The 25,850-nt window shown below is 38.0% G+C and overlaps 1 protein-coding gene across 9 annotated transcripts in view; it reads right to left on the bottom strand.

Annotated features, from left to right (window-relative positions):
- FAM149B1 (family with sequence similarity 149 member B1) overlaps positions 1-25,850 on the bottom strand; it is a 79,240-nt gene that overhangs the window by 3,635 nt on the left and 49,755 nt on the right. For 5 of the 9 annotated variants that reach the window (XM_082715786.1, XM_082715789.1, XM_082715791.1 and 2 more), the window contains 5 exons: positions 9,381-9,505; positions 7,168-7,274; positions 4,023-4,247; positions 1,794-1,914; positions 1,436-1,561 (listed from right to left, as the gene is read on the bottom strand). In XM_082715786.1, the coding sequence (XP_082571912.1) occupies positions 1,436-1,561; positions 1,794-1,914; positions 4,023-4,247; positions 7,168-7,274; positions 9,381-9,505 (704 nt within the window). The remainder of the gene's footprint in view (positions 1-1,435; positions 1,562-1,793; positions 1,915-4,022; positions 4,248-7,167; positions 7,275-9,380; positions 9,506-25,850) is intronic. The other 4 variants (XM_082715792.1, XM_082715794.1, XM_082715796.1 and 1 more) reach the window with 1 other exon arrangement.

Raw genomic sequence — 25,850 nt, 5'->3', positions numbered from 1 at the left:
TTGCTAAGGCAACCAAAAATTAAATGTTTTATAGGGACTCTAGCTGTAGAATATAATCATCAAGCACTGCATAGCAAATGCTCTGAATCAAATTATGAGATGATTAAAAGAGGTTTTCAGACTTTCTAGGATTCATATGGAGTAAGAATCAGCAATGTTCGTGTTTCCCTCAAGCTCCTGTTTTAGTGAATCTCTCCCTAAGTAAAGCATCTTGAGGTTTGTTGAGTTGAATAGTGTCCCCCATCCCCTACCCCTGCCAAAATTTGTCTGCCTGGAACCCGTGAATATGACTTTATTTGGAAATAGGATCTTTGCAGATGTAGTCAAGATAAGATGAGGTCACATTATGTTAGAGTCAGTCATAAATTCAGTGATGTATATCTTTATAAGAGGGGAATTTGGACACAGAGACACGCAGGGAAGAAGGCTGTTTGAAGGCAGAGGCGGAAATTGGGACTGATGTGGCTGCAAACCAAGGAGTACCAAGAATTGCTGGCGACCACCAGTCAAGAAGAGATAAAAAAAAATCCTTCCTTACAGCTTGGAGAGGAAACATGGTTCTGCCGACACCTTGACTGGACTTCTAAGCTCTAGAACTGATAGAATAAATTTCTGTTGTTTTAAGCCACCCAGTCTGTGGTGATTTGTTATGGTAGCCCTAGGAGACTAATAGACCGTCTCATTAATTTGTTCTCACTGCTCTTTTAGTGGAGAATTGTATATTGCTTGAGGCTGATACAAGGCTTCTAAGTCTTGTATCTGATATAAGGCTTACAAGTGGCATAGGATTTGAGGCCCCTGGCTCCTGGACACTGCATGTGGCTCCAGTTCCCCAGGCTCTTCAAACGCTCTTGCCACAAAGCAGATGTGGTGGGGCTGAGTGGCTGGCCTACAACTAGGTAAGGTCAGTGCAGGACCTCCAACCTCCCAACTAAGCTTTTTCTAGTACTTGCTTAAGACTAAAAGGGCCAATAAATGCATATTAAATGGTAAGGTGATGTGAGCAGCTCAATACCAATTTTAAAAAATGTCATGACTTGCCATCCATCAGTCCACATCATAATCTGATAGCACTTTTTGGTGTAACTCCCTAAGAGCAGTGTGAGAGGAGTTCTGCTGATTTGATGTATTGGAGTTTAACATTTTTTTGCTTATTCTCAGAAATATCTGATAATTTAATATTTAACGTTTAAATTGTTTAAAATTTGTGACTTACGTATAAAGCATTTTACCTTATTACCTTTTTAAATTCTTTTTGAGTGTCAGAGGCCAGTTAGAATTTCAATAAAATGTACTTACAACACTTATTTTTATGGTCAAGAGCCTCCGATTTTATTCTTGGAGTTGATTAAGGGACCATGTGAAATTTTAAGTCTGCCAAACTAGTTTTTTTCTTTCCCCAACTGTCAAGACCACAGAGGAAGTATGTCACTACCAAAAATGATTGAGTTGTGTTGGGCCTGGAGAAGAAGTCTGGTAGAAGGAGCCTCTCCTGGGGCTGCTGATGGTTAGGCTCATCCACCACCGCACTTCGAGCTCGACTGGAGTCGCCGTGGGTTTTCTGCGGGGAAGGCAAGAATTACAGAAACTGTTAAATCAGTTTGTAGTGCATCAACCCAAGTAGGCATGGTAACTGTAGGCCAAGCAGCTCCAGTTCCGTTGTCATAAAGTTAGGATTCAGTTTGTACTCTTGACAAAATACAGTATAAGTTAATTCCAGAACAGGGGTCCTGCAGAATTACTGCCCATGAGGTTTTATAAGCGCATGGAAAGGCAACAGGAGAAAGACCTACCATTTGCCTTTGTGGCCCCACGGTGCTCAAGTGTTCCACGTCAGCTGTGCCAATAGGGGGCAGCAGATTGTTTCGGCTCAGGGGCATTGGTGAGGGAGAGAGCGAGTCAGCGGCTACTGGGCTGCAGATCCCACCAGCGAACATCAAGATATGAAAGGATAAAGTTATAACAATACAAGCAAACTGATTAGAATCAAATAAATGAGGGATATGAGTTTAATGTCATGCATAGAATGCTTCCTATGTTTTTAAGTAAAGCAATCTCAGTGAAAGGATTTTGGAAAATCAAGAGTTGAGGGATTGGTTTAAATAATATTTTCTGATTTGGGTTGAAACTTTATCCTGAGCACACAGCAGAAGTCGACCCTTTGTCTCACAGAGAGCTGGTGTTTAACCTATTACGGATTTGTAATTTCACATCTGGTGGAATTCACAGTTCTGGGTCTTGTGGTTGTCCTTTTCACTAATACCAGTAGTCCTTCCTTATCCATTGTTTTGTTTTCCATGATTTCAGTTACCCATGGTCACTGGGGTCCAGAAGTACATGATCCTCATTCTGATGTATTGTCAGAAGGTCACTGTAGCCTAATGCTGCCTCATAGTGCCTCCATTGTTAACCTCACTTCATCTCATCACGTAGACATTCTGTCATCTCACATCATCACAAGAAGGATGAGTGTAATACAGTGAAATATGAGAGAGACATTCACATAGATTTTATTCCAGTATACTATTATAATTGTTCCACTTTATTATTAGTTACTGTTAATCTTCTACCATACCTAATTTAGAGGTTAGATTTTATCACAGGTACATATGTATAAGAAAAAAACATAGTATATATAAGGTTTGGTACTATCTGCAGTTTCAGCCTCCATAGGGGGTCTTGGGACATATCCCCTGTGGATAAGAGGGGGACTACTGTAATTATAAGTGCCAGGTAAATTTCTTAAACTTTTCTTCCATGGCATTTCCAGCAGTTTTTTAGCATTTCTCATACTCAAGACAGTACCTGGAAATCAATGATACTTTCATGTCCCAGAAGAAACAAGGTAACTTGTTTCCACTTTGAAGAAATTGTCAGAAGGTATGAGGATTAATTATGCCTCAAGAACACTCATCCTCTGGACGCCTGGGTGGCTCAGTTGGTTGGGCAGCTGCCTTCGGCTCAGGTCATGATCCCAGCGTCCTGGGATCGAGTCCCACATCGGGCTCCTTGCTCAGCAGGGAGCCTGCTTCTCCCTCTGCCTCTCCCTGCCATTCTGTCTGCCTGTGCTCGCTCTCCCCCCCCCCCTCTCTGGTAAATAAATAAAATCTTAAAAAAAAAAAAAAAGAACACTCATCCTCAATTGAGTGAATCTATATCAATACCAGCATCAACACAGTAAAATAGTGGGTAGGTGAGAAGAACTCTAGTGTCCTGACAAAGATTTTTGGGCATTATGGGCATCTCCTTTAGTGAATCTATTGGGATAAATTAAAAATTGAAGTCAAATAACATGTTGGGAAGGAAGTGTAAGGACATCCATAATTTAGAAGCTGAATTCAAAACATAGTTACAGCCATATTATCTTATACCCTTGGTTATAGTCTTAGACTCAAACATCCTAAGATGTTTTGTGAGTCAACAACTAATGAAAGAATTTTATTTTAAAAAGTAGGCTTCTAAGTGTTTTTTGCATGACAAAGCTCAGAGTGAATTAAGGGTGGGAAAAGGAAAAAAGAATATGGTTAGTGTTATTTCCTAGGAAGTGCCAAGGTATATTTTGCCTGGTATATAGACAAGTACTTATCTTAGGTTAAAACGTTATCATTTGTCAATGGAATAAGCAGATCCCAGTGGTACAGAAAAATATTAAAGGAGAGTTAACTTATTTTGGGATGAATTTCACTGAACACTGAGGAAAGTGTTTGATAAGATACGTAGATCTTATTCCTTCGATAAGTGTCACTGAAGTATTCTAGCCGACATCTTATTGTAGAAGTAAATAGCTAAATAGCTAAGTAAATAGCTAAATCAACACATCTAATACCTGAATTTTATTGAGATTTAACCACATTTCTTTCTCTGTTGGATTTAAAGCAGTGTGTATACAGTCCATCCTGAGAATATCTAATGACTAGTTTCTAGGCATGTATTTCAACTTTACGTTTAAATTCATTCTCTATATAAAATTATTCTTCATTAGTTTTACCACAGTTTCCCCAAATTCTGCTTTTGAAACCTACACTCGGGATCCTCTGAGTATTTCTTCCACAGGTCTTGGCGTTCCAGCGCGTGAATGGCTTGTGCCGATGGGATGAAGGGTACGTGGTGGGGGATTGCGTCTCCTGGCAGACTGTACTGTGTATGATAGAGCTGATGTACTAAGCTCCAGGGCTCGATTTGGCCAATTTCGAGTTGAAAGAATGGTACTGGATCCAGGTCTCATAAGTAACTTGTCATCAAGATCTCTAGTGGCCAAATCAGAAACCCACAATGAAATCAACATTGCTCTGTATAGGGAAACAAGACTCAAAGGCTTAGGCTATAAAATATATTCAAGAGAGGAAAAAAGCAAAAGTAAATAACCTAATTTATACGAATCACATAACCTAGCCTCAGACATGAGAACATGTTCTTAAAAGGACTGCATTATTTAGCCATACAGGTAATTTACTAGAATGGAGACTTGGGGGAGCCTGGGTGGCTCATTTGGCTAAGTGACTGCCTTTCGCTCAGGTCATGATCCTGGAGTCCCGAGATGGAGACATGCATCAGGCCCCCAGCTCCACAGGGAGTCTGCTTCTCCCTCTGACCTTCTGACCTTCTCCCCTCTCATGCTCTCTCTCTCTCTCTCAATCAAATAAATAAATAAATAAAATCTTTTAAAAAGAAAGAAAGAAAAAAGAATCATGCTCTCTCTCTCTCTCTCTCTCTCAATCAAATAAATAAATAAAATCTTAAAAAAAGAAAGAAAAAAAAGAATGGAGACTTGGGAAAGCAAGTCCATTATTCACCTTCCATGACAGTCACTTCTTCAGTTACAGTGAAGGCTGACTTGAAGATTCCCTGCTCTGGAGTGCTTCCTGAAAGTTGACCCCAGGGACTGAAATTCCTACCATATTGGAAGCCTTCTTTGTGCTGAAGGAAAGACTTAGTTGAAAGGCAAATAATTACTGCTTAGGAGCAGTGTGACACCAGCGAGGCTCCCACATGAAGATTAAAATGCTGAGCTCATTGGAGCCTGAGGGGGCGGGGTGTGTTTGGTTCCTTGGAAAGCTGGAGCAGGCAAACCATCTAGAGCCTCATGCTGCACAGGGCACTGGGGCTACTGTAGGTCCCTGTCTGCACAAGCAACTAAAGTACAACACTTTCCTATAAGTACTCTGATAAGTAGAATACTATGCCCAAATAGTTAAGGAACTTACTCTGCCCTACAGATTCCAGTTTTTGTTTTTGTTTTGTTTTTTTAAGTGGGTACAATACTTGTAAGACACCTGAGAGACACTATTTGGACAAGGAAATGGAGGGAAAGAGAATTAAGCTCTGAATTAAGCTTAAGAATTAAGCTCTGCCACATGCTCTTTTGGCTTTCAGCAAGTTCTTCAAACGTCGAGGCCACTTTGCTATCCTGTAGTGCAAAATATACCTCAGTGTTTGGAGGCGAATACCCACCTAGAAATGGAGCTAAACCTTGAGCATTACTCACAAGAGATTGTGCTGGTCTTCCTGCTGTCATAACCATTAATAGCCTTTTCTTTACACACCTTAACTGCTGCTTGTGACAGAAGACCTTTGTCTTCTGAACTACTCATTCATTATTCTGGATTCAGTTATCACCTTTAGCCTTGTAACTTCTAGATCAACCTCCAAATCTGACCTTTTCCATATTTTCGGTGAGATGGCTTGGCATTATAAACTTAACATGCCCCAAACCAAATTTATCTTTACCCCACAACAAACTTCCCTTGAGCTTTGAAATCTCAGAGTTGACTTTGGTTCCTCTATTTATATAGAATCTGATTTCTTTTGCAAAATCTCCTAAAATATTACATTCCTTTATCCTTTGGGACAACCCTGAATATAGACTATTAGTAGCTTATGGTTGAACTCCTATATTAGAATCTTTACCTTCAGTTCCTCCTGCTTCAATTGAGTCTATGTTCTTCCACTGTAAAATCTATTTTTCAGATTCCTGACTTAAACTGTGTGCCCCCCAAGTGAAATTCATATGTTGGTGGGAGTGTCAAATGGCATACTTACTTTGGGAAACTTTATGGCAGTTTCTTACAAAGCTAAACATACACTTATCTATCCTATGACAATCTCTACATATTGACTCAAGAAAAATAGACCAGGGGCACCTGGGTGGCTCAGTGGGTTAAAGCCTCTGCCTTCAGCTCAGATCATGATCCCAGGGTCCTGGGATTGAGCCCTGCATCGGGCTCTCTGCTCATCAGGGAGCCTGCTTGCTCTTCTCTCTCTCTCTCTCTCTCTGCCTGTCTCTCTGCCTACTTGTGTCAAATAAATAAATAAATAAAATCTTAAAAGAAAAGAAAAGAAAAAGAAAAATAGACCATAGGTCCACAAAAAATACCTGCGCAAGAATGTTTATGGTGCCTTTGCAGAAGAGCCGCAACCTGGAAACACCCCATATGTTCATTAGCAGAAGAGTAGAAAACAAATTGTAGTGTATTCTTACAATAGAATATGACTTAGCAATAAAAGAAGGTCACGTGCAACAATATGAATGGATCTCAAAAACATGGCATTCAGAACCTTCTAGTCTGGTCATAGCCTTCATTAATTTCATAGTCGTCTTCCTCATGAATCACACCATGATCTATTTTAATTCCAGAAGATTGTCAGTGATCTTTAGTCAGAAGCATTAAAATTCTGACCTATCCCTTTTCTTAGTATAGTAAAACCGGTCTGCTTTCCCTTCTAAATAGTTTTGTATTTTTTGTCTCCAGACCTTTTCCTACTTTTCCTACACTATTCCTCCTACCTAGAATAGTCTTGTTGCTCTTCTCTGCTTATCCCAACTCTCATCTTTGACGGAAAAGTTTATACTAGAGTTAGCCACCCAAATGCCCCCCTTCTTTGGGACTGTCATGCATTCACAATGAGTACCACACCCTTGACATTCAGTCACAACAATGCCCTATATGGTTAAGTCTCTTTTTACCCACATGTGTCTTCTCTTTCCAGTTACATTATCAGCTCCTTGAGGGTGGAAACCATTTCCCTTGGATGTTTTTACTCCCCAGATGTCTCTGGTTACTTGGTGGGTACTCAATATATGCATGATGATTGACTGATTTAGCTTTCCTTTTATTTCTCAGTGATCTAGGTAAATTTTAGAGTCTATTAAAATTTTACACTTCTTACAGTAGCTTGTCCATTAGGGAGAGATTTCTTGGCTGTAGAGGCATCCCATGAACCAAGAGACCATTCATATTTGGCTGATGACCACTTGCTGCTTGACAGAGATTCATCTATATGTCAAAAGAAAATGTTACTTGTTATTGGTTAGTGAAGACATTTGCTGTGTTTCCCAACTTTGCCAAAACTTAATATTTTCAAATTAGATAGTCTGTGCATTTTTCTCCTATGCCTTAACTTTTATAACGTCTTTGGCCAGTAGCTGAGCTGGGGCTTCAAGTCCTCTGTTAAGATGACAAGTCAGACTCCTTTTCTCTTCATTTCTAAATGACAGCAGGTAGGGGAAGTCTGATCAACTGAGATGAAAGCAGTTAACAGCCACTCAGGGGAGCGAGAACTCCATTACTATCATTATTTATGCTAGAAAAGAAAACCTAAGAAGAAAAATACGGAACAAATATAGAAAAAATTAAGAGTAAACTCTGACATAATCTCTTTCACCATCAAACAGTCTTATGCTCTGCACAAACTAATCCCTTATCTTTCACTACCCCTGGGGCAGTCAGCTATCAGTCATAACCTAAGTTCTGAATACTGTAACTAGCAAGAGTTCTCGCATTAGCAGGATTTAATCTTCCATGGACTGACATTGCCACCTTGGAGTGCTGTTAATTTTCTCTGTCAGGTCATCAGTTCAGTGTGCTTTCTGGCCAGCTCCTCTGCCACAGCATGCATTTGCCTCCTACTTTCTCTCAGGAATATGTGAACTAATGCTTTTTCCTTGATCATTTCCTTGGTCATTCCTTCTTTTTCCTTAGCCAGGAACATTTAAGTTAATTATGCATAACTACCTGACCCATAGTCAGACCACTTCGGCATGTTAGAAGTATTTTATTACCACGAAAGGAACATTAGTTCACCTGGTTAATCCTCCAGTGTGGTAAGATATGGATGGGTCTTGCTGATTTTATTTTTAAATAACCCATTTGTAAATCCAGTAGCAGAATATCAGGCCAGTAAACCAACAAAGCAAATACTAAGTCTGGTAGTGAAACCCAGGGTGGATGAGCGTGGCTCAAGGATTACAATCCCCCTGCAGCGCCCCCATCCCGTTTTGGTTTTTTGTTTTGTTTTTTGTTTTTGGCCAGAAGTAACACTGGGAAACTATCATGTAGCAACTAGATAAATCATTACACAGGGATGAGACCAGGCTCATTCGCCTTCTGTAAGAAATGACCATGTTTATGCTTGTCCACAGACTTCACTGGGACCACTTGTTCCTTACTTTGGTTTGCCTTTTACACCTCAGTTATTAGCCAGTCCTAAACATGCAAACGGCAGAAAAGTCAACAGATTCAAATATCAAAAATAAAAACCAGGTAGGCTGAGATAAAAGAAAAGGGAGTCAAATGGAGAAATTCAAAGGATAGGATGTTAAGGCCACAGAACATCTGAGATTGGTCCCCCTTTCTGTCATATCCTTTATTCTTCCCAGATAGAATTGGGCTAACCACATAGCTGATTATACATTGCATACTTATGGATGACCTTAAAAAAGAGGGGACTGAGGGGTACCTGGGTGGCTCAGTTGGTTAAGCATCTGCCATTGGCTCAGGTCACCATCCGAGGATTCTGGGATGAAGCCCCTGCGTTGGGCTCCCTGCTCAGTGAGGAGCCTGTTTCTCCTCCTCCCTCTCACTCTCCCCCTGCTCATGCTCTCTCTCTCAAATAAATAAATAAATCTTAAATAAAATATTTTTTTTAAAAAGGCCATTTGTTTAAAAAAAAAAAAAAAGCTGACCAGAAATGATCAATCCTAATTTGCTACTAATTTTTTAAAAATTTCTTTTAGAGCGCATGTGTGCACGCACAGGGAGAGCTGGAGGAAGGGGAGGGGCAGAGAGGAAGGAGAGAAAGAATCTTAAGCAGGCTCCAGGTCCAGTGCAGAAACTTCCCCAGAGCTTGATCTCACAGCCCTGAGATCATGACCTGAGTCAAAATCAAGAGTGGGACCAACTGAGGCACCCAGGTGTCCCATTATTAATTTTTTAAACTTAAACTTATCAATGCAAAGAGTCACTGGCTTATTGTGATAAACACATAGCTTTACTGAAAAAAACTGAGTCATAGATAATAAAATTAAGGCAAATAACTCTGAGCAAGCTTCTTCTGGCAAGAACAGCCCTAGGTTCTCCAGTACATTCCTGTGTAGAGCTTACTGGATTTGAGGTGATGGACGGCACCTTCAACTGTGGCACTCGAGGTAACACCAAAGGTTGTGGTTCACTCAGCACACAGGGGCTTTCTGAAGCTGGTCTGGTGATTGCAACATTACTCTCATCATCTGAGCAAAGGAACAGAATCTATTATCCATGGATATCTTCAGACCCACAGCAAAACAGTAAAAAAAAATCTTCCCCAAGAATTCCTAATCTCAAACTAGGCTTCACTCATTTTTGCAGCCTAATTTCATACCACCTGCATGTTTAAAACAACAACAACAACAAACAGCCTTAAGTTAAGAAGTTAGTTTAGGGGATGCCTGGGTGGCTCAGTTGGTTGGACGACTGCCTTCGTCTCAGGTCATGATCCTGGAGTCCCAGGATCGAGTCCCGCATCAGGCTCCCAGCTCCGTGGGGAGTCTGCTTCTCCCTCTGACCTTCTCCTCGTTCATGCTCTCTCTCACTGTCTCTCTCTCAAGTAAATAAATAAAATCTTTAAAAAAAAAAAAAAGAAGTTAGTTTAGAATGTTTTCCCAGGCTGATGATGCCTATTGGTACCTGGCAGAAGGAAAAACAAAGATCTTTAGGGCAAAGATATCCAATAGAACACTTGGGGTTAATGGAAATGTTCTACAGATGAACTAATGCTTCTGGCCACATGTGGCTCTAGAGCACTTAAAGTCTGGCTAGTGTTACTGAGCAACAGACTTTTAAAGTTTTGTTAATTTTAACAAATTAAAATTTAAATAGCCAAGCAGATTTAGAAAAGGAAAAAAAAAACGCAAAGGAGAACTAAAATGGCTAAAGTTAAAAACAGCAGAATTAATAGATTCAGATATCTGTTGCTGAAGACAATTTGTGAGCTGGAAGAAAAAGATGTCAAGAACTAATTCTGAATTCAGTGCAGAGGAAAGGAGATGAAAAATATGAACTGTACTCTAAAAAGTTAGTTTTACTATATGGAAACTATACCTTGTTTTAAAAATGGACAAATAAAATGACAGCGAAATATTTAAACTATCCATTGATAGTTAAACACTGATCAGGATACTGATGTGATTGTCAATACAGGAACTGTTAGTGGGCGTAGGGCGTATAGAACTGGCACAGTCTTGTTGGATAATTTGGTGTGATCTCTAGTAAACTGAAGATGTATATTCCCTATGACCCAGCAACTCTATTCCTTGGTATATACCCTAGAGGGAATCTTTTTTTTTTTTTTAATTTTTTATTTTTTCAGTGTAACAGTATTCATTATTTTTGCACCACACCCAGTGCTCCATGCAAATCGTGCCCTCTCCAATACCCACCACCTGGATCCCCCAACCTCCCACCCCCGCCCCTTCAAAACTCTAGAGGGAATCTTGCACGTGTGTACCAAGAAAAATGTTTAAGATAGTTTAAGGCAGGGGGCGGCTGAGTGGCTCAGTGGATTAAGCCTCTGCCTTCAGCTCGGGTCATGATCTCAGGGTCCTGGGATTGACTCCCGCATTGGGCTCTCTGCTCAGCAGGAGCCTGCTTCCCCCTCTCTCTCTGCCTGCCTCTCTGCTTATTTGTGACCTCTCTCTCTCTGTGTCAAGTAAAAAAAAAAAAAAAAAAAAATTCATTGAAGGCATCATTGGTCATAACTGCAAAACACTGGACCTGGGGATTTGAGCACTTCTTACCATCAGTTATGGCTCCAAAACTCAACTCAAGATAAGGAATCTTATTTCTGAGCAGAATTAATATTCATTCTGGGTCTTCATTGTTTTTAAATCACTTTCATTATCATCATTTGGTTTACAATAATATACTGTGGTTTCCTTCATAGAAACTATATCTTGACAATAATGTCCAGTGAAGCTTGTTTCCTCATTAGCAAATTAGGATTAATAGTAAAAATAATTATCCTTTTTAATTAATTATATTATGTTTTTATTTTAAAATATGTTTTTGTAATTTTGATTTTAAAACTAGTCTTATTAAAAGTTTAAAAAGACCATTAAAATAAGCTAGAAAAATATTTTTTCTTAGCGTTGTATATATGTCTGGGTTACAGTTGACAAACCTTAATATATCACAAGTTGTCACATGATCCTATGTAGTTTGATTTTGTTTCTCATGTAGGGGTAGAAAAAGTTGCTTTAGTAGCAGGGATAAGTTTGTACCAGCACCCACAGGTTGGCTCTGGGAGCAGCTAGCCAACTGGTCCACACCAAAGCCAAAAACCCAAGAGTTCTCTTTTAGGAACTATTGTCTATGCTTTAATTTAATGTAACCCATTTATTCCTTATACAACCCTATATTAGTATTGTATTGTTCTATAGATTAAAAAAAAAAAAACTGAATCACAGTGATTTTAAGAAACTTGCATAGGGTATAAAGTTAGTGTCAGAGCCAGAGCTAAATCCAGGTTTGTCTGGTAACAAACTGCTTTTAACCATTATAGGATAAGACTTCTCACAGGGATAAATTTTAGAGCAGGTGTCGGCTAACTATGGCCCATGCATGGACCAAATATGATCCATTACCTGTTTATCTTATTGCAGTAAAACATGTGTAACACAAAATTTACCATTTTAACCATTTTAAAGTGTACATTTCAGTGGCAGTAAGTACATGCATAATGCGCAGTCATCATCACTGGTTCCGCAAGTTTTTCATCACCTCAAAGAGAAATCTCATGTCCATTACTATTGCTAGTTTATATAAATAAAGTTGCAACAGTACTTTATTTTCACTGCTGCATAATACTGTCTTGTATGAATGTATCACACTGTAGTGCTGTGGGACATTTGGGTAGTTGCAAGTTTTTATTTTCTAGCATGTGGTGCTATTATAGACATTCTTATGTATGCTTTAGTGAGCATATATAGTGCATTCGGGGAGATGTACATAACCACCACATTCTCTCATTCTCATATTGTTTATGGCCGCTTTCAAGGGCAGAGTTGAGTAACTGCAACAGACTGGATGACTGACAAGGACTGGCTCTTACACACAAAGTTTGGTGACTTCTCTTTTAGGGGGTCAACTCACTAAACAATCAGTCCACTAAACCACTTAGAGATTCTCCAGCTCCATTTCAAGATCAGTTTCTTGAAGTTGGACTTGATACTGAAAATTGAAGGAGTTCCTTTATTTACCACCAGTAGTGTTTTTTATTACAGCAGTTCAGATTTAACTATGGACTTTATCATTTATCTGTTATTTCCAAAAACTTAAACTCATATGATATAAATCAGGGTTTTTTAAAAAAAGATTTTATTTATTTATTTGACAGAAAGCACACAAGCAGAGGGAGAGGGAGAAGCATGCTCTCCACTGAGCAGGGACCCTTATGCAGAACTTGATCCCAGGACCCTGGGATCATGGTCTGAACCAAAGGCAGATGCTTAACCCACTGAGCCACCCAGGCAGCCCTAAACCAGTTAATTTTTAAAGGGTTTTAATTCTCGGGGCACCTGGGTGGCTCAGTGGGTTAAAGCCTCTGCCTTCAGATTGGGTCATGATCTCGGCATCCTGGGATCGAGCCCTGCATCAGGCTCTCTGCTCAGCAGGGAACCCGCTTCCCTTCCTCTTTATTTGCCTGCCTCTCTGCCTATTTGTGATCTCTGTCTGTCAAATAAATAAATCAAATCTTAAAAAAAAAAAAAAAAGGGTATTCTGTTTTCCAACAGCTTTATTTATTTATAAGATTTTATTTATTTATTTATTTATTCATATATATGAGGGGGGGAAGGGGCAGAGGGAGAGGAAGAGAGAAAATCCTAAGAAGACCCCCTGCTGAGTACACAGCTCCACATGGGGCTCAATCCCACAACCCTGAGATCATGACCTGAGCTGAAATCAACAGTTGGATGCTTAACAGACTGAGCCACTCAGGTGCCCCTCCAATTCCAGCTTTAAAGGAGAACTTGACATGCATACAACAGAGTGGCTTAAAGAAGAACCCACATAGACAGGATCAAATGTAGCAAACGTGGAGGAACTGAAACTCTCATAAAATACTGAAAAGTGTAAATGGGTGCAACCACCTTGGAAATTTTTTGACAGTCCCCACTGAAGTTGTAATAGCATACCTTATGACCTAGCGGTGCTACTCCCTAGTATATATGTTCACCAAAAGACATGTACAAGAACATTCCTGACAACACCGTATGCTTTCAAATATAAACTGCAAACTGGGGCACCTGGTTGGCTCAGCGGGTTAAGCAACCTCTGCCTTCCGCTCAGGTCATGATCTCAGGGTCCTGGGATCGAGTCCCACATCGGGCTCTCTGCTCAGCGGAGAGCCTGCTTCCTCCTCTCTCTCTCTCTGCCTGCTTCTCTGCCTACTTGTGATCTCTCTCTGTCAAATAAATAAATAAAATCTTAAAAAAAAAACAACTGCAAACTACTCAAATATCCATTAACAGTAAAATGTGATCTAGCCATATGATAGAATATAACAACAAAACTATTATTCCAAGCAAAAGAGTTGAAACTAACAATGTTGAGTTTAAAAGGACAAATATAAAATGGTATATACTATAGGAATCCACTCTTATAAGTTAGGCTAGGGTTACTCTTAGGGTTGGAGGAGTTCAGTGACTGAAAGAAAGCATGAGAGGGGTTTATGAAGTGTTGGTAATATTCTGTTCTTGGTCTGGTTGCTGGTCATACGTGTAGATTCATTTTTTTAAATTAAAACCTATTTAACATTAGTTTCAGGTGCACAGCACAATGATTTGACAATTATGTACATTTCAAAATGCTCAGTGCAGTAAGTGTAGTTACCATCTCTGACCATACAAAGTTACTACATTATTATTGACTATGCCCCCTATGCTGCGCTTTTCATCCAATGACTTACTTATTTTATAACTGGCAGTTTGTACCTCTTATTCCCCTTCACCATTTCACCTATCACCCCCCACCCTCCCCTCTGGCAACAACAAGTTTGCTTTCTATGAGTCTGTTTCTATTTTTCATGTTCGTTCCTTTGCTTTTTTAGATTACTTGTATAAGTGAAATCATGGTATTTATATTTTTCTATCTTATTTCATTTAACATAATACTTCTTAAGACCATCCATGTTGTTGGGAATGGCAAGATTTCATTTTTTATGGCTGAGTAGTACTCTACTGTGTATATAGATCACATCTTTACCCATTCCTCTATCAGTGAACACTTAGGCTGCTTCCACATCTTGGCTGTTGTAAATCAATAAGGCTGCAGTAAACATATATATATCTTTTCAAATTAGGTATTTCTTTCCTTTCACTAAATCTCCAGAAGTGAAATTATGGGATTGTATGATACTTAATTTTTAATTTTTTGAGGAACATCCATACTCTTTTCTGTAGTGACTACAGCAATTTACATTCTCACCAATAGTGCATAAAAGTTTCCTTTTTTCACATCCTTGTCAACACATCATAGTTCTTGTATTTTTTTTTTTTTAAGTAAGTTCTATGCTCATCATGGGGCTTGAACTCATGACCTAAGATCAAGTGTCACACGCTCTACTGACTGAGCCAGACAGATTCCCCAGTTCTTGTCTTTTTGATATTGGTCATCTGACTGGTGTGAGGTCTCCTTGTGGTTTTGATTTGAATTTTCCTGATGATTAGTGATGCTGAGCATCTATTCATATGTCTTTGGCCATCAGTATGTCTTCTTTGGAAAAATGTTTATTCAGATCTTCTGCCCATTTTTAAATCACATCATTTGGTATTGAGTTGTATGAGTTCTTTATATATTTCACATATTAATCTCTTACTGAATATCATTTGGTAATATCTTCTCCTATTCAGTAGGTTACCTTTTCTTTTTTTTTTTTTTAATGATTCCCTTCTTAGTTTGATATAGTCCCAGTTGTTTTTAATTTTTGCTTTTGTTTTCCTTCTTGGGGAGACAGATCAAAAAATATTACTAAGGCTGATGTCCATGAGTTTATTACCTATATTTTCTTTTAGGAGTTTTATGATTTCAAGTGTTGTACTTAAGTCTTTAATCCATTCTGAGTTTATTTTTGTATATGCTGTAACTGGTCTGGTTTTAATCTTTCATTATAACTGTCCAGTTTTTCCAACACCATTTATTGAAGAGACTATCTTTTCCACATTGTATATTCTTGTTTCCTTTGTTGTAGATTAACTGACCATATATACATGGGTTTATTTTGGGGTTCTTAATTCTGTTTCATTGATCCATGTGTCTGCTTTTGTGACAGTATTATATGTTTTGATTACTGTAGCTTTGTAGTATAGTTTGAATGATGAGATTGTGATACTTGCAACTTTTTCCTTTCTCAGGATTGCTTGGGATATTCAGGGCTTTCTGTGGTTCCATACAAATTTTACAATTTTTCATTCTAGTTCTATGAATAAGGCTTTTTTTTAAAATAGGGATTGCATTGAATCTGAAGATTACTTTGCATAATATGGATGTTTTAACAAAATTCTTCCAATCCATGAAGATGGTTTATCTTTCCATTTATATGTGTCATCTTCAGTTTCTCTCATTAATGTCATACTTTTCAGAATACAAATCTTTCAGCTCCTTTATTAAATTTATTCCTATGTGGTTTTTTATGTAAATAAGATTGTTTTTTTAAATTTTTTATTTTTTATAAACATATATTTTTATCCCCAGGGGTACAGGTCTGTGAATCGCCAGGTTTACACATTTCACAGCACTCACCAAAGCACATACCCTCCCCAATGTCCATAACCCCACTCCCCTTCTCCCAACCCCCCTCCCCTCAGCAACCCTCAGATTGTTTTCCTAATTTCTCATTCTCCTGTTTTGTTACTAGTGTACAGAAATGTAACAGATTTCTGCATATTGATTTTGTATCTTGCAACCTTAACTGAATTGATTTATTAGAACAGGTTTTCGCTGGAGTCTTTAGGTTTTTTTTTTTTTTTTTTTAATGTAATATGTCATCTGCAATCTGCAGTTTTCCTTCTTCTTTTCTGATTTGGATGCCTTTTTCCCCTGGTCTGATTGCTATGGCTAGGGCTTCCAATACTATGTTAAATAAAGGTGGTGAGAGTAGACATCTTTGTTTTGTTTCTTTTATCTTAAAGGGAAAGTTTTCATGTTTTCACCATTGAGTATGATAGTAGCTGTGAGTTTGATATTTATCGTCTTTATTTTGTTAGGTATGTTTCTTCTATACCCATTTAGTTGAGAGTTTTTATCATGACTGGATGTTGGATTTTGTCAGATGCTTTTTCTGTATCTACTGAGATGATCATGTGATTTTTATCCTTCATTTTGTCAAAATCCACATTGATTTGTGGATGTTGAACCATTCTTGCATCACTGGAATAAATCCCACTTGATCTTGGTGAATGACCCTTTTAACATAGTTTCTTAAATATTTATTTATTTATTTATTTATTTATTTGGGGGAAGGACAGAAAGAGAGGGAGAGAATCTCAAGCAGAATCCCCACTGAGCATGGAGCCCACACATGGCTCAGTCTCGCAACCCTGAGATCATGACCTGAGCTGAAATTAAGAATCAGCTGCTTACCTGAATGAGCCACCTAGGATCCTCTTTTAATATAATTTTAAGTTCCGTTTGCTGATATTTTGTTGAAGATTTTTGCACCTATGTTGATCAGGGATATTGGTCTGTGATTTATTTTTTATTTTTATTTTTTTGTAGTGTGTCTTGTTTTGGTATCAGGATAATGTTGATTTCATAGAATGAACTTGGAAGCATTCCTTCCTCTCCTATTTTTCAAGATAGTTTGAGGGGGATTTTTTAAAAATTTATTTTATTTTATTTTATTTATTTATTTAATTTGAGTGAGAAAGAGCAAGCCGCAGGGGAGGGGGAAAGGAATAGGGAGAGAAAGTATCCCAAGCTGCCTCTATACCCAGTGCAGAGCTTGATGTGGGGCTTGATCCTGGGACTTGGAAATCATGACCTGAGCCAAAATCGGGAGTCAGATGCTCAACTGACTAAGCCACATAGGTGCCCTGAGAGCAATAGGTTTTAACTTGTCTTTAAATGTTAGCTAGAATTATGCTGTGAAGCATCATGCCCTGGACTTTTCTTGGGAGATTTTTTTGTTTGTTTGTTTGGTTGTTTTAGAGAGCTGCTGTTTATTTTTTTAAAAATTTAAAAAGATTTATTTATTTTAGAGAGATCTTGAATGGGGGGGAGGGGCAGAGGGAGAGAGGGAATCCTCAAGCAGACTCCCACTGAGCATAGAGCCCAACGCTGGGCTCTATGAACCCTATGAACCCAATGGATCCAATCCTGAGATCGTAACCTGAGCTGAAATCAAGAGTTAGATGCTTAACAAACTGAGTCACCCAGGCACCCCATCTTGGGAGTTTTTTGATTACCAATTTAAAATTTTGTCACTAGTAATTGATCTGTTCCAAGTTTTCTATTTCTTCCTGATTCAGAGAATTGTATATTTCTGGAAATTTACCCATCTCTTGTAGATTGTCCAATTTGTTGGTATGAACTTTTTTTTTTTAAGATTTTATTTATTTAACTTGACAGAGATAGAGAGACACAGTGAGAGAGGGAATACAAGCAGGGAGAGGAAGAGGGAGAAGCAGGCTTCCCACTGAGCAGGGAGCCTGATGTGGGGCTCAATCCCAGGACCCTAGGATCATGACCTGAGCTGAAGCAGACACTTAATGACTGAGCCCCCCAGGTACCCCTGGCATGAACTTTTTGATAGCAGTCTCTTATAAGCTTCATATTTCTCTGATGTAGTTTGTGAGTTCTCTTTCAGTTCTGATTTTGAGTCCTCTTTTTTTCTTGATGAGTCTGGCTAACACTGTATCAATTTTATATTTTTTCCGTTTTATTTTTTCAGAAAAACAGCTCTTAGTTTCAGTGAACTTTTCATGATTTTTTTAGTCTCTATTTCATTTATTTCCACCCTGATCTTTATTATTTCCTTCCTTCTGCTAACTCTGGGCTTCGGTCTACTATTTCTAGTTCCTTTATGTAAATTTAGAATAAAACTTTTCTTGGTTTTTGGGGTATCCCTGTTTTGCTGTAACCTTCCTTCTTAGAATTGCCCTTGCTATATCCCAAAGATTTTGAACTGTTCTGTTTCCACTATTATTTGTCTCCAGGCATTTTTTTAGTTCCTCTTCGATTTTTTCATTGACACATTGGCTATTTGGTAGTATGTTTATCATCCTCCATGTGTTCATATTTCTTCTAGTTTTCTTGTAACTGGTATCTCATTTCATACCATTGTGGTTGGAAAAGATACTTGATGTGATTTAAATATTTATTTGTTTATTTATAAGAGGGAGGGAGAGAGTGAGCATGAGGTGGGGTGGGGCAGAGGAAAACAAGCAGACTCAGGGAGCCAGACTTGGGGCTTGATCCCAGGACCCTGAGATTATGACCTGAGCCAAAATCAGGACTCAGACACTTAAACAACTGAGCCACCCAGGTGCCCCTAAAATGATTTAAATATTAAATTTATGGAGACTTGTTTTGTGGCCTAATATGTGGTCCATCCTGGAGAATGTTCCATATGTACTTGTTCTATGGATACTCTGCCATTTTTTGGATGGAAGGTTTTGTATATATCTGTTAACTCCATCCTGGGTAATATATCATTCAAAGATAATTTCCTTATTGATCTACTGTCTGAACGATCTATCTGTAATGTACATGGGGTGTTAAAGTCCCCTTCTATTATTGCATTTTTGTTGATTTGTCCCTTTATGTTTGTTAATGTTTGCTTTATATATTTAGGTGCCTCTATGTTGGATGCATAGATACTTAGAACTGTTATATTCTCTTGTTGGATTGATCTCTTGATGGATTTATTATGTAATGCTTCTTTTTGTCTCTTATTAAAGTCTTTTAAAGTCTATTTTTTCTGATATAGGTATTAGTAGTTGAGGTTTCTTTTGGTTTCCATTTGAATGAAATATCTTTTCCCTACCATTCTCTTTACTCTGTGTCCTTATAACTGAAGTGAGTTTCTTTTAGGCAGCATAGAGATAGGCCTTGTTTTTTTATGCACTCACCTAATTTCTTTTCATTGGAGCATTTAGTCCACTCACATTTAAAGTAATTATTGATAAGTATGTACTTATTGTCATTTTGTTAACTGTTTTCTGGTTATTTTTGCATTATTCCCTGTTTCCTTCTTCTTTTAGTATTTTAATCCATTGTGGTTTTATGACTTCCATTATTGTTATTTTTGGATTCCTTTCTCTTTTTTGTGTGTATATTGGTCAAAGGTTTTCAATGTGGTTACTATGAGGTTCATATATAATAACCTATGTATATACAGTAGTCTATATTAAGTTGATGTTTGCTTAAGTTTGAACACATTCTAAAAGGACTTGATTTTTACTCCATGTTTTATGTATATGATATCATATTTTACATCTTATTTTGTGTATATTCACTTATTTTTTATAGATATAATACATGTTACTACTTTTGGATTTTAATCTTCATAGTAATTTTATAAGTGATTAATTACTACCATTACTGCATGTTTGCTTTTAACAGTAAATTTTTTTTTCTTTCAAAATTTTTACTTCTAGTTATAGCCTTTTTGTTTCTACTTAAAGCTCCTTTAACATTCTTTGTAGGGCCAGTTTAGTAGTGATAACTCCTTTAACTTTTGTTTGGGAAATTCTTTATCTTTCTTTCAATGTTGAATGACTTTGCTGAGTAATGTTTTCTTGGTTGTAGGTTTTTCATTTCAGCACTTTGAATATATAATGCCACGTTCTTCTGGCTTGCAAAATTTCTGCTGAAAAATTAGTGAATAGCCTTATAAGGTTTTCCTTGTATGTAATGGTTTCTTTTTCTCTTGCTGCTTTTAAGATTCTCTGTCTTTAATTTTTGTCATTTTAATTATTTGAATGCACTTCCTTGGGTTCATCATGTGTGAGGTTCTCTGTGATTCCTTGGACTGTTTCGTTGTCAAGTTTAGGGACTTTTTAGCTATTATTTCTTCAAATAAATTTTATATTCCCTTCTCTCTCTCCTTCTGGGAGATAGAGATAGGAAGATGGTGGTGGAGTGGGAGGACCCCAGGCTCACCTTGTCCCTTGAATACAACTGGATAACTATAAAATCATCCTAAATATCCTAGAAACTGACTTGAAGACTGACCAAACAAACTCTACAATTAAAGGGAGAGAAGTGGTCACATCAAAGAAGGCAGGAAGTATGGAGATGTGATTTAGGGGAGAAATGGATCATGGCTGCTGCAGATGGGAGGGAGTCATGGACGGGGAGAAGGTTGGGAGAGAGAAAGAGGCACACAGAGGAATGCACAGGGAGAACATTTCCCCATAGACACTGGCTTCAAAAATGAGAGAGGCTGAATTTCATGAGGTCTTGCAACCAGTGGGGCTTAAAGCTTGGAATTTAAAAGGTCAGCAGGCTTGGCTGGGATAGAGCCCAGACTCTAAGAGCAGGACTCTTAGAGAGAAGGTAGGCAAGGAACCTGGGGACATACAGTATGGAAACAGCAATCTGAAGAAAACATAGGGCACAGAGTGGAGAGATTATTTGCTCTTCTCAGAGTGTGTCCCTGAGGCAATATTCACAGAGACATCTCTCCACGTTCTCAGAAAGAACAGAGCTGGCCAAATGCCATTTTCTCCCCCTAACCCCAGCATAAACACAGAGCCACCTGCAAGGAGCAGCACAGCGGCTACCTAACTTGCTTAAACTAAGCCCTGTGCTCCAGTTGAGCTGCCCTTCTCAGTCATGCTAACTTTGTCCTAGTGTTGCAGACCCCTCCACCAGAAAACCAGCCAAACCACTCCCCACACCAGATCTCCCAACCAGAGAGTTTTGCAGGGCCTCAGTTCCAGTGGAAGTAGTGGAAGGTCTCATTTCACAGGCAGACCAGGGCACATGTAGTTAGAACTCACCACATTCAAGCTAGGGGCCAAACACTGCCCACAGCAGGAAAGGAGAGCCTCTGCAGATGACTGGCTGGAAGGATAGAGCAGCCAGAACACAATAGTACAGCATATGCAGCACACACTAGAGACACTCCCTGAAGCACCAGGCCCTGGGCACCACTTGGCCTCTTCTTCATAAGGCCATTACTTTCAGAAACAAGAGACATAACTGGCTTTTCTGACACACAGAAGCAGGCATAGACTTAGACATAATGAGAGGACAGGAATTCATCCCAAATGAAAGAACAAAATAAGGTCATGTCCAGAGATCTAAGCAAAACAGATATAAATAACATGCCTTATGGAGAATGTAAAGCAACAATCATAAGGATACTCACTGGATTTGAGAAAAGAAAAGAATGGAAAACATCAGTGAGACTCTTGACCACAGAGGTAAAAGAGTTAAAAAGTCATATAGAGATGAAGAGTGCAATAAATGAGATCAGTTGATGCAATGAACAGTAGGCTGAAGAGCAGAGGAACAAATTAATGGCCTAGAGGAAAAAATAATGGAAAGCACTAAAAAGAGAGAAAGAATTATGCATATGCATAATGGGAATAGACATAGGGAACTCAGGAACTCTATCAAATGTAATAATGTTGTACTATAGGAGTCCCAGAAGAAGAAGACAGAGAAAGGGGGACAGAAAATCCATTTGATGAAATAATAACTGAAAACTTCCATAATCTGGGGAAAGAAACAGGCATCTAGATCCAGGAGGCACAGAGAACTCCCATCAAAATCATCAAAAGCACACCCTACCCCAAGACATATTGTATTTAAATTTGCAAAATAAAGTGATAAAAAATATTAAAAGCAGCATGATAAAAGAAATCATTAACTTACAAGGGAAAATCCATGAGGCTAGCAGATTTTTCAAGAGAAACTTGGCAAGCCAGAAGAAAGTGGCATGATATATTCAGAGGGCTGAAGGGATAAAGTCTGCAACCAAGAACACTCGATCCAGCAAGGCTATCATTTAGAATAGAGATAAAGAGTTTCCCAGACAAACAAAAACTAAAGGAGTTTGTGACCACTAAAACAGCCATGCAAGAAATACTGACGGGGACTCTGTAAATGTAAAGGAGAGATCAAAAGTGACAGTATAAAGGCAGGAAAAACAAAAGCAGTAAAAATATTTCTGTAACATCAGTCAAGGAACTCACAAAAAGGATATAAAGTATAACAACATATATCTAAAATGTGGGGAGGAGAAAAAGAATGGGTTCAGCCTTAAGTGATCATCAGCTTAATATAGGCTGTTATGCAGAAAAGGTTATATATGAAAAAAAAAAGGTTATATATGAACCTGATGGTAACCATATATCAAAAACCACTAATAAACATGCGAAGAATAAAGAGAAAAAAATCCAAATATATCACTAAGGAAAATCAGTGAAACATGAGAAAGACAAGAAAGAATCAGAGAGGGGCGCCTGGGTGGCTCAGTGGGTTAAGCCGCTGCCTTCGGCTCAGGTCATGATCTCGGGGTCCTGGGATCGAGTCCCGCATCGGGCTCTCTGCTCGGAAGGGAGCCTGCTTCCTCCTCTCTCTCTGTCTGCCTCTCTGCCTACTTGTGATCTCTGTCAAATAAATAAATAAAATCTTTAAAAAAAAAAAAAAAAAAGAAAGAATCAGAGAAATGCTCCAGAAAGATCACAAAACAAGTAATAAAATGTCAATAAATACATAACTATTAATTACCTTGAATGTAAACAGTCTGAACACTCCAAAAAGACATAGGGAGTCAGCGGATTAAAAAACAAAACAAAACAAAACCAGGCACCTGGGTGGCTCCGTGGGTTAAGCCTCTGCCTTCAGCTCCTGTCATGATCTCAGGGTCCTGAGATCAAGCCCTGCATTGGGCTCTCTGCTCAGCAAGGAGCCTGCTTCCCCCTCTCACTCTGCCCGCCTCTCTGGCTATTTGTGATCTCTCTCTCTGTCAAATAAATAAATAAAATCTTAAAAAAAAAAAAAAACAATATGCTGCCTAGAAGACACTAATTTTAGACCATAAAGACACCTATAGATTGAAAGTGAAGGGACAGAAAAACATTTATTATGCAAGTGGAATAGTAATACTTATATTGGACAGACTAGACTGTTTAAACTAGACTTTAAAACAAAGACCTAAATAAGAGACAAGGGCACTGTATAATAATAAAGGGAATACTACAAAAGAAGAGCTAACAATTGTGTATATTTATCCATCCAACATTGGAGCACCTAAACACATAAAACAATTACAAACATAAAGGAACTAATCAATAATATAACAATAGTAGGGGTCTTTAACTTAAATCAGTGGACAGGTATCTAAACAGGAAATCAAGAGGGAAATAATGGCTTTGAATTACACATTGGACCAGATGGACTTAACATATATATTCAGAACATTTCCTTCTTAAACAGCGGAATACATGTTTTTAAAGTATATATGAAAATTATCCAGAATAGATCACATATTAGGCCACAAAATAGGCTTCAGCAAATACAAGAAAACTGAAGTCATACCATGCACCTTTTCTGATCACAACATTATGAAACAAGTCAACCACAAGAAAGACTTGGAAAGACCACAAATCATGGAGGTTATATAACATATACTAAATAATAAAGATTAGAGCTGAGATAGGTGACATAAAAACTAAAAAAAAAGAAAAAAGAAAAACCCAGTAGAACAGATCAATAAAACTAGGAGGTGGTTCTTTGAATAAAATTAACAAAATTGATAACCTCTAGCTAGATGTATCAAGAAGAAAAAAGAAAGCACCCGAATAAAATCACAAATGACAGAGAGGAAATAACAACCACTACAGAAATACAAACAATTATGAGAATACTATGAACATAACAACAAATTGGATAACCTAGTAGAAATGGATAAATTTAAAAAAAAATACAACCTCCCAAGACTGAATCATAATGAAACAGAAAATCTGAACACATCAGTTACTAGTGAAGGAGACTGAGTAAAAAACAAAACAAAACAAAATCCCAACAAATAAAAATTCATGACCAGATGGCTTCACTGGTGAATTATTACAAACATTCAAAGAAGAATTAATAGCAATCCTTACTCTTCCAAAAAACAGAATAGGAAAGAATTCTTCTTCTTCTTTTTTTTTTTTTATGTTTATAAAAAATAAAAAGTTAAAAAAAAAAAAAAAAGAATTCTTCTTCTTCTTCTTCTTCTTCTTCTTCTTCTTCCTCTTCTTCTTCCTCTTCTTCTTCCTCTTCCTCTTCCTCTTCCTCTTCTTCTTCCTCTTCCTCTTCCTCTTCTTCCTCTTCTTCCTCTTCCTCTTCTTCCTCTTCTTCCTCTTCTTCTTCTTCTTCTTCTTCTTCTTCTTCTTCTTCTACTTCTTCTACTTCTTCTTCTTCTTTTTTTTTTTTTTTTGAGGCCAGCATTACCCTGGTACCAAAACCAAGGATACCACAAGAAAAGTACAGGCCAATACCCTGATGAACATAGATGCAAAAATCCTCAAAGAAATCTTAGCACACCAAATTCAACAATACATTAAAAGGATAATATATCAAAAAAGAAGAAGAATACGTCATGATTGTTATTAATCTAGGAATGCAAGAATGGTTCAACATCCACCAGTCAGTATGACACACTACATTAACAAAATGAATAAGTATCATACAATAATCTCTATAGATGCAGAAAAAACATTGACAAAATTCAACACTTTCATCAAAAGTGGGTGGGTATAGAGAGAATGTGCTTCGCCATTATAAAGTACATATATGACAAGTCCACAGAGAACATCGTGCTCAACAGTGAAAAGCTAAAAGCTTCCTCTAAGATCAGAAATAAGACAAGGATGTCCACTTTCACCACTTGTATTCAACATAGTATTGGAAGTCCTACCAAAAGCAGTAAGCAAGAAAAAGAAATAAAAGGCATCCAAATTGGGAAAGAAGAAATAAAACTCTCACTGTTTGCAGATGACATATACAGAAACTGTAGAGATTCTATCAAAAACTGTTAGAACTAATAAATGAATTCAGTAAAGTTGTAGGATACAAAATCAATACACAAGAATCTGTTGTATTTTTATACACTAATAATGGACTATCAGAAAGAGAAATTAAGGGGGGAAATCCCACTTATAATTGCATCAAAAAGAATAAAATACCTAGGAACATATTTAACCAAGGAGGTAAAAGACCGGTATAGTGAGAACTATGAGACATTATTGAAAGAAACTGAAGAAGACACAAATAAATGGAATGGTATTCTGTGCTCATAGATTAGAAGAATTAGTATTTCTATTAGAATTAAAATGTCTGGGGCGCGTGGGTGGCTCAGTGGGTTAAAGCGTCTGCCTTCGGTTCAGGTCATGATCCCAGGGTCCTGGGATCGAGACCTGCATTGGGCTCTCTGCTCCGCAGGCAGCCTTCTTCTCCTCTCTTTCTGCCTGCCTCTCTGCCTACTTGTGATCTCTGTCTGTCAAAAAAATAAATAAAATCTTTTAAAAGAAAAAAGAACCCTAGAATTAAAATGTTCATACTAACCCCCCAAAATACAGATTCAATGTGATTCTGATCAAA

The sequence above is a fragment of the Mustela nivalis genome (assembly GCF_964662115.1).
Source record: "Mustela nivalis genome assembly, chromosome: 2".
NCBI lineage: Eukaryota > Metazoa > Chordata > Mammalia > Carnivora > Mustelidae > Mustela > Mustela nivalis.
The sequence above is the reverse complement of the archived record's forward strand: the minus strand, read 5'-3'. Positions and strand labels throughout refer to the sequence as shown.